Source organism: Doryrhamphus excisus, chromosome 13 (genome assembly GCF_030265055.1).
Source record: "Doryrhamphus excisus isolate RoL2022-K1 chromosome 13, RoL_Dexc_1.0, whole genome shotgun sequence".
NCBI lineage: Eukaryota > Metazoa > Chordata > Actinopteri > Syngnathiformes > Syngnathidae > Doryrhamphus > Doryrhamphus excisus.
Window position 1 is genome coordinate 8,805,712 of NC_080478.1, and position 13,310 is coordinate 8,819,021.

The following is a 13,310-nucleotide window of genomic DNA, read 5'->3' on the forward strand; positions in this document are numbered from 1 at the left end:
TAAACCATGGCAGTCCGTGCATGAGTACAGGTGTGCAACATATAGAAGACGGAGTCATTCATTCATTTTCTACCGCTTATCCTCACGATGGTCTATCCCAGCTGTCTTCGGACGGGAGGCGGGGTAGACTATGGACGGCAGCCAATCACAGGGCACATATAGACAAACAACCATTCACACTCACATTCATACCTATGGACAATTTGGAGTCGTGTGGGAGGAAACAGGAGTCCCCCGTAGAAAATCCACACATGCACAAGGAGAACCTGCAAACTCCATACAGAGATTGCCGAGGGTGGAATAGAACTCGGGTCTCTTAGCTGTGAGACCTGCACACTAACCACTCGTCCGCCGTGCAGCCCATATAGAAGATTCATTCATTCATTCATTTTCTACCACTTTTTCCTCACAAGGGTCGCAGGGGTGCTGGAGCCTATCCCAGCTGTCTTCGGGCGAGAGGCGGGGTACACTCTGGACGCCAGCCAATCACAGGGCACATATAGACAAACAACCATTCACACTCACATTCATACCTATATGGACAATTTGGAGTCACCAATTAACCTAGCATGTTTTTGGAATGTGGGAGGAAACCGGAGTACCCGGAGAAAACCCACGCATGCACAGGGAGAACATGCAAACTCCACACAGAGATGGCAGGTGGAAGGGTGGAATAGAACTCGGGTCTCCTAGCTGTGAGACCTGCACACTAACCACTCGTCCGCCATGCAGCCCATATAGAAGACGTGCCGTATAATTGCCATCATAGTTCCCCCCACCAGTTATTACTGAAAATCATCACCTTGTGCAATAGAAATGAACAAAATGACTAAATAACCCAGAAAAGTCAAAGCTCACGATATGCTTGTGTCATATGTAATTGTTTTTCCTCCCACCAGTTATTAATCATATCCAGATAAAATTCACATCACATAATCAGTGTGATTATACATATTATATGACCCTTGTTATTAATGGTAACCAACGCATTGCCCAATAGGAAATAAACAGGACAACTCAAAATAAGCCTTTAGAATTGTAAAGTAATCCAGTGTTGTGTTTCCAAGTGAGGACAGTGTGATACATCAGCTGTTTTTTTTTTGCCTGGTAATCTTGGGTGTTGCTATGAAAAGACCACCCTCTTTGCACCTTGGCGGAGGTTTGACACCACTGACGGACTTTCTGGTTTGCAAATTTTTCCGCCAAATTCGTCAGTCACCACAAAGTTTGACAGTGTTTGTAATTTCGCAGTTGACTCCTGCAGTTTTTCCTCCTTCATCTCTCTCATTTCCCTCCTCCTCCTCTTTTCCTCCACACTCATCCTTTTAATTCAGTCCAGACTCCTGTCTTAAATCTGGATTCTCTGTGCTTAACCAAACATATGGAATGCTACTGTAGTGGAATGCTTCTGCACTGTCTCTCCCTGTGTGTGTGTGTGTGTGTGTACATGTTTTGAAGCACTTGAGAGCTTCTTGGGTTGTTGATGATGATTATGATAATAGTGTGTGCATGTGTAGATGTGTGTGTGCGTGTCAGTGCCTCCCCAGAGAAGTGAATAGGGCCTTGTGTTGCGGTGGCCCAACATGGCTTGTCTGCTCATGCATGAGTCTATTGCAAAGCCCACAAACAGTTTGCTCACTCTCGGGATGTGAGTTTGACTACCCATTCCCCCCCAACACACACCACCCCCCCACACACTGTGAGCATTGTCTACACAACACTGGCAAAAGGTGACATCTTTGAATCATCGCATATTTGTTTGTGTGTTTCAGAGGATGGAGACTTTGGGAAGAGGAGGTTAACGTGTCAGATATGAAGGATGTGTCTGAGATGTAAGTTACTTTCCGCTCTAGTTCCAACCATCTGCACTTCATTAACACCGACAAACACGTCCCACTTGAGTTTAGTGTGCAGCTCCATTTGCTTAAATGTTCTTAAGTGGAGAACAGCTAGTCAAGGCCTCACACATATATTTTTTGCATGCACTTTTTTTCTAAATATAACTTGGTGGTTGATAAAGCAGGTGCCTAGGATTTTGAATTGAAAATTCATGATGAGATCACTAAAAACAACAATAAAGACCAAATAAATTGGTTAATTTAATATACTAAATATAAATAAAAGTGTTTTTTTATTTCACATAATTCCTAACATTGCAATATTATGCTTAACTAATGATGTACCTTTTTTAATAATAATTTAAATCAGGGTTGTTTTGGGGAAAAATGAAAGGAAGCAAGGACCACTTGGCAATTTTATAAAGCCACACAGACACATAAACATGCTAAGAAGTTCTATAATTATTTGTATAAACTTCTTTGTTTTTAAACACCTTTGTTTTTTGTTTTCCCACTTATGCAGTTTTTTTAATAGATTTTCCAAATATAGCATTTCAGCTTTCTCCTTAATATTAATATTATGACCTTATTCCCATAATATTTTGACTTTTTGCTCTTAATATTTTGACTTTCTCATAAAATTACAGCTGTTTCTTCCATTTTTTGTTGATTTTGTTAATTACATTTTGTTTTTCATATGACTTTAAAAATAAAAAATATTTCTTTAATATTGAAACTTTATGCTGTATTTTTGTTTTCCTCATAATATTATGCCACTATTCTTGAAAAAAAAATATTTTCCTTAATATTTTGACTTAAACACACTTGGGGACACCCCTGATTTGAACTATATGAAAATTCCATAATTGTAAATTGTTCAATTAAGTCAAGTTGCTTATTTGAGAATTAATTGAAAATCCATAGAATAATAAATTGCAAATAAAAATGCATTAAGAATCACTATTCCATTCAATCAATTAAATTTATTACATCTAATGGTACTTTACACATTAAGGTCACAAATGAAAACAGTGAAACCCCATATGAGCAAGCACTTGGTGACAGAGGCAAGGAAAAACCATGGGCAGAACACAGGCTCAGTGGGGTGGCCATTTGTCTCGACCGGTTGGGTTGAGATATAAAAATAAATACAAAAATAAACTATAGAGTCGAAGGAAGTCTTAGTATTAGTTCAGGGAACATAGAGGAGTGTTTCTAATATATATATATATAAGCATATTCTGTTCTAGCTATATGCTTTAGCAAAGAGATGACCTTTAAATAGTGAGAGGTCTGCATTTGCATTCCCATCTGTCATACGTCTCCCTCTGATATGTCATATTAATATCTGCATATTTGCTTTGCCTTTGCCCACCTAACCCCCTTTTCCTCTTTATCCTCCTCCTCCTGGCCTCTTCTGTATTTCCTCTTGGCTCTTTGTGAGCGTGTTTCCTGTCGGGCACAAACAGCGGCGCCAAGCTTCCTTCCCTGTAGCCCCAAGGAGTGGCAGGCCACACTTTTACTATATTTCAACTGTGCTCGCACATGTTCTACAGGAGACAGACACAGGTGTCCCAATACTTTTCTCCATCTCTCCTCTTGATGAACGTCATAACTTTTCACCTCCTGCTACCTCTCATCCTCCTCCTCCTCCTCCTTCTCCTCCCCGCCTGTTTTCATCAGCTGGTTGCTGCATTCCTGCTGCAGTAATCCACTCAGGCAGCAGCAGACCTCCTCAGCATTCTGTGGCGTAGCTTCATGCATCCTTCTCTCTTACTCTTGTCTCATTGTCTGCTTGTTCTCATTTTGGCATCTGTGCAACCCTGCAGCCGCAGTCAGCATCTAGGGCCATAGTGAAGACGGGGAAAGTGAGCTACTGTTGAAAATAATGACTTTATCCATTAATTATTTCTTAAATGTTATTATCAGTAGGTATGCTATGATTAATCGGCTGCCGATTGGTATTGGCCGATTTCCATGGAAAATCATGTGATCGTCAGCATGTGTCTTCACTGCGCAGTTGTGCCAAATAAAAAAAAATAATAATATCTGCCGTGTGGAACTTAATTAGCAACACATGAAAAATATCATACAGGGTTAGCACGTTTTAAAAAGCTACATACAGATCCTGGATGCAGAAGAACAAACACTTGAAATAGTATGGTGAGTTTTCAAGGCTCACGATGTAAACATCAATCAATGTGCGTGACAGTCAGAAGGCTAAGCTAATAACCTGGAAAAAATAATTGAATTTATCAGATGAGATGACCTCATCTGGAAGTCCTGCTAGTACTCTCAAGTCAAATATATTTTTCCTCAAATTAAGGTGATAATAATAATACAATTTTATAGTTTCTTTTTTCATATCATATCACTTACCATAAATTCATTGAAAAATGTATAATTAATCCATTATTATCAATGTTGGTATCGGCCAATTTAAGTCCTGGATGATCTGTATCAGAATCAGCAGCATAAAACCCTGATCGGACCATCTCTAGTGTATAGAACTTATTTCTGCAATATATAAATAACGGAAAGTACTATGAAAGTCAACAAGAAATGGTCCCCCAAATTACTCCAGTGACTCAGCCAATGGGAACAATTCATTCAATAAGCAGATTAATTTTTCACGTTCATTTTATAACTGGATTTCTGTTACGCTTCTTTTTAAACGCAGATATACTTGACACTTGATTTACGGGCTGTTCAGTCACACTCCATGTTCCAGCACATATGGGACGAGTGTGCTAAGACGAAGGCAGAGGGGGGCGGGGGGTGGGGGGTGGGGGCAACGGATGTGAGGTAGCGATTTCGCCATAAATCTCTTTTACCACTTTGATAAGCCTGCTAATGCATTTGCGCGCTCTGTGGCACCTTGTTACTATTTCACATTCTGGCTGACACGCTTGCTTATCATGGTTCTGCAAAGAAAAGTAGTGCAAGTGGTTAACATACATTTAACACCAGCAATCCGTCGTCATTTTGACTCATACTTAATTCCCACAGACAAGCGTCTACTCGACAAGTGTCATCATGTTGTCTGTGTCAACGGTGATGCAGGAGCCTTTTTTTTCCCCCCTCCATGACAAGCAGTTTAGTGCTGCTCACTTGGATCTGGCATCTGCTGTTAGCTGAGATTACTTAAACAGCTGTGAGTGTACAGTAGCTTGAAATAGCTGGACAGAAAATGTTGTTCTTATGGGTCTGCCTTAGAGCTTTCTGTACTAAGCTGCTATCTTCCTCGATGTTAGCATGCCATTTGTTAGCGTGTTAGCATTTTATCTATTCTCCTTTTGAAATAGTATCTAGCTGTTTCTTTACTCGATTTGCTATAGTTGCGCTATGTTAGCATACTCACATGTTAGCATTTTGACTTTTCTCTTTTTAAATAGTATCATCTGCTTTCTTTCTCCTTTGAAATAGTATCTAGCTGTTTCTTTACTCGTTTTGCTATAGTTGCGCTATGTTAGCATACCCACATGTTAGAATTTTGTCTTTTCTCTTTTTAAATAGTATCATCCGCTTTCTTTATATCTTTATATCATTGCTATATGTTGGCATACAAACAGTTATTGGTGTGTTGACATTTTATTCAGTCTCTAAACCAGGGGTCTCAAACTCAATTTACTTGGGGGGCCACTGGAGCTAGGGTCTGGGCGAGACTGGGCCGCATCAGGTTTTCAAAAAAAAAAATCCAAAAAACGCATTTATTAAAAACAGAAAAATGAATAAACTTTGCTTTGGTTTCTATTTTCTACAAGAAAAGCTCTGATAAAACATTCCACTGTTCTCAAATATGTTAATTTTTATTTTTCTGCACAAAATAAGATGAAAAATAAATAAACAAATCAAGAATAAAGAAAATCAACCAGTAATAAATAAATATAATATAATAATAATAAAACAGCAAATAATAAAAACTTAAGAACCCACATATAGTTGGTGGGTAGACAAATTATTTTTTTCAGATTAAAATGAACAAAGCATTATTAGAGCCCTGTAGACATGACAAAACACGACTATAGTCACATTTATACTTTTTTTATTTACAACATATTGCGCAACTGCAGGGTCTTGAGACACATGCTAACTTGCAAACTAGACATCTAGCGACCTAAACGGTAGCCTTCAAGTTATTTCCTTTAAACTTAAATAGCCAAAAACTTACCACTTCCACACGGATAGGGAGAATAACTATTAACAGTTATTTAACCTTTAACATAAACATTAATGAAACGTAATAATTTTTTCTGGGTACATGATACCATACAGCATCCATATCAAACTTGCCGCACTAACATTAAACTTTCATATCAAGGCGGGGGCCTCAAACTAGTGTCCTGCGGGCCACATTTGGCCCGCGGGCCGCATGTTTGAGACCCCTGCTCTAAACCTATTAAATGTCATGCATGACCACGGTTATGTGCTCTTAACAGGAACATTTTTTTCTTACAATTTGATTCTAAGCTGTATTTTATGGCTTCAGCGGCCCTTTTTCCATTTTGTGTTGCAATACAGTAGGTAATGTAGGAAGTAGGCTTATCTGGTAGTACCATAGGAAAATCCACAAGGAACATACTAAGTGGGTCTTACTTCCAAATGCCCAATCCCTGTGACTTTCGCTATCCTATGCTTAGCTCAAATGCAAGGTGGCCTTTTTTTAATACCTTTACCAATTTTTCCAGCCGAAATGGACGAGAGATTTTACATGACAGCACAGGAAACGACAAGCCGAAACATTATGGGATGCCGCCGGTTTTCTCCTTCTTGGAAAAAGTGAAAAATGCAGGCCAAGCACCAGCTCACCACCAAATTGCGGCTTCCGCTGCTGCGCCAGCATCTCTCCATCCACACACTCACACACATTCGCAGTGGACAAACTACTGGCAGTCTTCCCATACACAAAGATGTGGTCAGGGTTATTTTGATTGGACTCTTTATTAACCGCCGTCTTTGAGGCGAAGGAGCCATAAGTTCCCAATGTCAAGTGCAAGAGACATTGCATTTTTTTTTTTTGTGGAGAGAACAGAATGTACAAAAGGCACTAAGGAAGAGCGTGACTAAAAGCTTAATGATATGGTGTGAGGTTGTAACTTTCGCGTGTGTTGGAGAGAGAGTGGAGTTATGCACCTTTGCAGAAAACCTTTACTTTCCAATAAGGTTCATTATCATTTCCGTCTTCTTGAAAACATTAATGTCCAATCCTTGTGCATTTGACTCAGGTGGAAAATAGCATAACATACTGTAACTAAGCAAACTCGTACAAAAAAAACACTACATTTGAAGTCATTGTCCTCAGTTTTGTGGCGGTTAGCCGACCAACATTCCAGCAACTGCAGCACTCAATAGTTTGAATAAAGGTTTTTTTTTTTTTTGCTGCTGTAGTTTGTTTTTCCCTCATGCCCGTGTTAACATCTCAAGGAGCTGAGACTGGGTTTATTTTTATTGTCGCTGTGAGCGTTTTAACGTTTTTAAGCTAATTGGCTGCAGGTGGCGTAAATGTCAGAATAATAAGAAAACAACAATACTAGCATTTATGGGGTTGCCCCAAGGTTGCATGGTTCCTCACCAAGACAACAGCAGGAGAGCCAGCATGCATCTCAGTGGGCATATCATTGACTATATATTGACTGGGTTAGGTTTTGACAAGGGCTGTCCAAATGCGGATTCATCCATCATCATTATTAATCAGATTTTTATAACAATGCAATTTACCCATCTGCAGTGTGACAGAATTACTCAAAAGTCCTTGAAACATCTCTGGCAACACATTTTGGCAACTTTGCCCAATTAGTGTTAAACTGACACAGTTGATCCAAGAGTGGCTGCAGAACCAAACAACTCAATATGGAAGAGGCTAAACAGCTGGCACTAATGTGTCGCCTGTGTTCCTTTTTGCTGGTGCTAAATAATGATAATGATGATTAATCTAGATTAAAATGAATTACATTTAATCGTGATTTGTATAAATTCATTCACAGCAACCCTGTGAGTAATCTCACTAAATGCTTTAATCATTTGACAGCACCAGTTTTGACATCAGCTAGCTGTCCATCCAAACATTTTTTTCCCTTTTTGTCTGTTTTTCCTTATTCCTTCCTCAGTCCTCTGCGTGCTGTTGCTATTTCCCTCTTGCGCTCCGACGCTCGCAAAAAAACACCACCAGACCTCATGAAAGTGTGGAATAATTAGAATAAAAGACTTGTGCTTCTTTCACAAGTGTAATCGGTGCCAGATTTGACTTTCAAAAGGCTTGGTTTGTGTTCAACAAGATGTTTAATAAATTGTGCAGAGGGAGACTACTTTTTCCACACTAAATGAAACAATGGAAAGTGTTTAAAGTGGCTCAGGAGTAAACCACAATAGCAATTTGTAGATAACGCCAAACAGTCTTTACTTGCAGTGCTTTGACCAAGGGTGAGGGCCAAGAGGAGACATTAGAGGAGGTCAATAAGTGATGATGTGTGCAGATGTTATTCCCCACCCTCGGGCGGATTTCCCTCACAGTCAGTGGGGGACGAGGAGGGCGGTTGTTTCACTAAATGAAAGGGAGAAAGGGAGGGTAATTGGAGCAGGGAAGCCCACTACCTGAATCATGTATGAGACAAAAGATCAGACTGATGCATGGGGGGGGTCTGCTGACAGGCCTTTTGTGTGCTAATAATCAGTATCATGGTGGCTGTGCTTTATGAATGTCATAACAAAAGCAACTACTACAAGGTAGTATTTTTAGTACACTGGGTTCATACATACATATACGTATAACTAGAAATGACGTGTTAATGTAAGCATAATTTATTGTCATGCCTTAGCACTGAACACAACAGCAGTACAGTCCACACAACGTTATGTTGAGGTCGCCGTGGCGATGGGTGTGCATGTCCAGATGATGTGATAAATGGCCGTGTTTCTGAGATGTGCTGCTGTCAGCAGTAACCAGCAGAAATCGATGTTGTATGCCGTGTGAGTGCATGCATGTGTGTGTGTGTGCGAGCATGCAGGCATGTCCAAACCCACATCCACAAACTCCACAGTTGCAAGTTGAAAGGACAGGCAAGGTGACTTGTGGACATGGTGGTTCAATGTCAGCAAGGAAGACATTGCATCATATTAGCATAGTTCAGTGCCCTCCCAAGGGACAGAATTTTTTTTGCGTCCCCCGGATTTGAAATACCAGAAAAACTGATAATATTTATTTTATTTTAATATTTATCTGTACTGCACAGACTGAATTTTAAACTGAAACCAGGAAAATGCAAATACAAAATGTATATGTTGTATTCATTAAAATGAAAGCCACTCCACTATTTGCAAAGCACTGGCATAGTCCATTCCCTCACTACAGTATTAAGTTGATAATAAGGACAAACGGTCATGTTGTGTGCAAAAGAAACTGTAATTATTGTGTAGTACTTGGTGTGTCTTGTGTTTTATCAGTGTGTCTGCATTGCTTATTAGAATACACATGATTGTCATTGACAAGTAAGCGATGACTAGTGTCTTTTCCTTTCTTCCTCCCACAGATGACAGATTTGTCCACTAAATGCCAAGCTGACGGAACTTCAAAGCTCCTCTTGTAAAAAGCCACTCCAATTAACTTTACCTTTCACTTTGGCCATCATCTAACATTCCTTTAGACTTCAACACTACCACACAAATGTGGACCCCTCCATACGCCCAAATAACCTGAAGAAAAGAGCATACGTTAAAAATATAATATAACACACAACACTTGATAGCCATGTCTGACATGACGCATCGCCACCTGCGGCACAAGCTACAAAGTGTCAGCAGGCGGCTGGACGAACTGGAAGAAGCCACTAACAAACTACAGAAATCTGAAGATGAGTTGCTGGACATACAGGTTAGTGCTGGTTGTCTGCAGGACATACAGAGTATAATACTGCAGTTTTTTAAATTTTATTTTATTTTAAATTTTTTTTTATTTATTTAATTCAATTTTTTCTTTAATTAAAAAAAAATCCTTTAATTTTCTGAAGGTGCTGCAGCAGCACAGTATTATATTACCTATTACAAGAATTGATCTAAGTAGAAAACACAACACAATATTCCTCAGAAAATCAGTGTTTCATTAGTAGAGTAGCACCAGCCTTTCTGTGTTCTCTGTGCCAGACTTTGAAAGCCCCTGGTCTAAACCATGGGTGAACTCTCTCCTGTAACAGGACAAGATCATCCAGGCAGAAGGCAGCAACTCATCCTTGCTTGCCGACGTGGAGGCCTTGAGGAAACGCCTCTTGAAAATCCAAGGCAAAGATGAGGAGGTACGCAAAGCGGAGGACCTTTGCCGCACAGTGAGAGAGAAACTGGAAGAGGAAGAAACCCTCACAAAGGAGCTCAAAGCGGAGATTGAACACCTACAGCGGAGGTTGGCAGAACTGGAGAAACTGGAAGAAGCTTTTGGGAAAAGCAAGTCAGACTGTAGCCAGCTCTGCCTCAGTCTCAACGAGGAGAAGAACTTAACAAAGAAGTTGTCTACTGAGATGGAGTCCCTCAAAGCCCGTTTGAAGGAAATGGAGACATCAGAGTTGAAGCTGGACAAAGCAGAGCAAGCTTTAGCTGCTGAACTTGACAAACTCAAGGGATTCTACCAGACATTTGAGAACGAGCATAAGAGGATACTTGAGAAACAAAGAGAAGATGAGAACCTCATTCTTAAGCTCACAGAAAAACTAGAACAGCCGAAGAATCGCCTTGGTATTGGTGTAGATCCCAGTCGTGCGGATTTCATGAGGTCAAGAATTGAAGATGAGCTGTCCTCCACGGGCATTCTCTCCGGACGCAAGAAGAGCCTTGACTACAACATGGGTCTGCTGAATAAGTCCGAGAATCAGAAGAACAGTGGATTTGCAGGGTCACAGGAAGAAGACAACAAAGTGAAGGAGCTTACACAGGAAGTCGAAAGGCTGAAGAATCGTCTTAAGCAGCTAGAGATTGTCGAGAATGACCTGAAGAGCTCAGAGTCCAAAAACGATGAGCTTCACGAACAGTTCCAGATGGAACGCAAGCGGGCTCGCCAATTGAGCGAACAGGTGGAACAGCTCAGGACGCAGCTGTGCAGTAAAAGTGGAATCGAAGGGAATGGGACTAGCGATGTGGATAAACAAGGCAACGGAAGTATTAACATCTGCCCTGGTACCCTTGCCAAGCACCTGGAGAATGGTAAAGCTGAGAATGAAGAGATTGCAAAGGGAAGTTTTCGGCAAGAGAAGCCAAAATATCGTAGCGCCGCGTCCATCGCAGAACCCAGCTCGCCCAAGCACAGGAACAGGGAGCTCTCACCTCAGCACAAGAGAGAAACCAAGCTGAGGGCTAAAGAGCTCAGCAACTCAGAGGAGAGTCCTGCTATATCTGTGAAGAGAGCCCTCAGTCCTGCACACAAAAGTAGAAGGACGCCCAAAACCCAGAATTCTCTCTTTTCATCTGATAACGGGATAAAAGAGACAAGTCGAGGAAGTGAGGAAAAAACATACAAGGGAGCCACGTACAGCTCTGTAAATACACCTTCTAGTGATATTAAAAAAGTATCTGTCCTTAGTCGCTACCCCCCAGCAGCTAACGACCACAAGCCCCTGAGGACAGCTCACAGGCAGAGTGAAGGGGAGAGCAATAAGAACCGAATGGAAAAGTTTTCAAAACTGTATGCAGGTAGTGACAGTGAATCAAACAACTCCGATGTAGTCCCAGAGAGCAATGTCTCCGCAATGGAGAAGGACACCGAGTCCGCCTCACACCAGGAATCAACGGAACAAGTTCAAGATTCTGCGTTCGTCACCCCCAGGCTGTCCAAGGAATCCTATAAAGCTAACAGGTCCATCGTCAATCAACTTCTGCAGAATGACCAGGGCTCAGAGGGTCATTCGTCTGCATCCGAAACAGAATCCACTGGTTCAAGGCCCTCTGAACCAGAGACTGTAAATGAAATATCTACTACAACCTCGAGCAGTAGGACGACAACCTCCAGATATCCTAGATACTCCCATGTCAAGGACTCCCATTCAGAGGGTTCCTCCTCTCGAAGTTCATTTGATGAAGACCTCCACAGCAGAGCAAGTGTGCCCGAAGGCGGCAGAATTAGCACTTCGTCCGTGATGGGGATCCAGCGGGTTTGCAGTCCACGCGAAGCGCTGAGATCCAAAGCGGTCATCAAGCCTGCCATTATTGAGATCGACAGAAAAGAAGTGATGATATCAGAGCCCTTCTCCGCCAATGGCAAGCCCAAGTTATCCACCAAACCCATACTGACTACTACCAGTAAGATGACCAGCAGTATAACCATATATCCCAACGACCCCAGCTCCTCTAGAACCAGCAGCCGCAGCAGTAGCGTGTCCAGTGAGCCTATGTCTGCCAAGGAACGCCACACGTCCACCAGTAACTTTCTCATCGGTAAGTTACTACAAGTTTACCCATCGCTTGTGATCACTAAGCATTAATTTGATTTATTTTCTTTCATTGACCAGGCCCGAGCAGTGACCACCATGGCAGTGTCTCAATCCCTTATGAAATCTCTATCCCCAAGAGCGAGATCACAATGCAGCCAAGCCAGGACCAGGATTCTGGTGCGGACTACCTCAATGATTCCTCGTGCAAGTCCAAGCTCCACAACACCTCCAGGATGGAGACGTCCACAAGCCACATTTACCACCAACGCAACTTCAGCCACCAGTCTCCCGACACCAACTCTGCAGACCTCAACGACACTGAATCAGTCTTTGATTCATTCACCAGCTGGAGAAACCAAAGACAAAAACAGAGGCAGTCCCAGGAAGAGCGTCTACCAGACATGAGGAATGTAACTGTGAGAAGCACCTGGAAGAACCAAGGCACTACATCGGCAGCGGATGAGAAGGAGGCAGGGAGAGTCGGCGGACGCGTAATCATGGATGGAGGAGGTTCAGAGGACGAGGCAGAAACCACAACAACATGGAGGGCTTATCTTGCGACGACAGTCGACTCTGAAGACACAGTGAGCCACAGATCAAGAACCGGTGGGAATAATTCAGCATCAGAAGGAAGCAAGCCATCACCTGCAGAGGTAAGACAATTCCCACATGACCTTCACAGAAGCTGGAAGATAGTATTGTATCACATTTTTCTGATGTTGCAGGCATACATGCGGAACATGAACAAAGACACAGAAGAACCAGCACTCCATCGTGGCGGACGCGCTAAGGAAGCCCTAGGAAGGACCGTACCTCACGCACCAGTCACTTCACAGTCCTGGAGTCGCTCGTATTCGCAAAAATCACCGGTAGGTTGTGCAACTTCCCTTACTTCTATTAACTATTATTCAAGCTAATGCCTTAGAAAAAAAAAACTACATTATGCTGGGCCGCATCAGGTTTTACAAAAAAAACGCATTTATTAAAAACAGAAAAATATACAAACTTTTTCAGTGCTTTGGTTACGATTTTCTACAATAAAAGCTTTGATAAAACATTCCACTGT

General features: G+C 41.7%; 1 protein-coding gene across 3 annotated transcripts in view; it reads left to right on the forward strand.

Annotated features, from left to right (window-relative positions):
* Positions 1 to 13,310, forward strand: part of luzp1 (leucine zipper protein 1) — a 51,037-nt gene that overhangs the window by 23,462 nt on the left and 14,265 nt on the right. For all 3 annotated transcript variants that reach the window (XM_058090697.1, XM_058090698.1, XM_058090696.1), the window contains exons 2-6: positions 1,773 to 1,832; positions 9,365 to 9,705; positions 10,025 to 12,248; positions 12,323 to 12,897; positions 12,970 to 13,113. In XM_058090697.1, coding sequence (XP_057946680.1) covers positions 9,583 to 9,705; positions 10,025 to 12,248; positions 12,323 to 12,897; positions 12,970 to 13,113 — 3,066 coding nt within the window. In that variant the 5' untranslated portion in view covers positions 1,773 to 1,832; positions 9,365 to 9,582. The remainder of the gene's footprint in view (positions 1 to 1,772; positions 1,833 to 9,364; positions 9,706 to 10,024; positions 12,249 to 12,322; positions 12,898 to 12,969; positions 13,114 to 13,310) is intronic.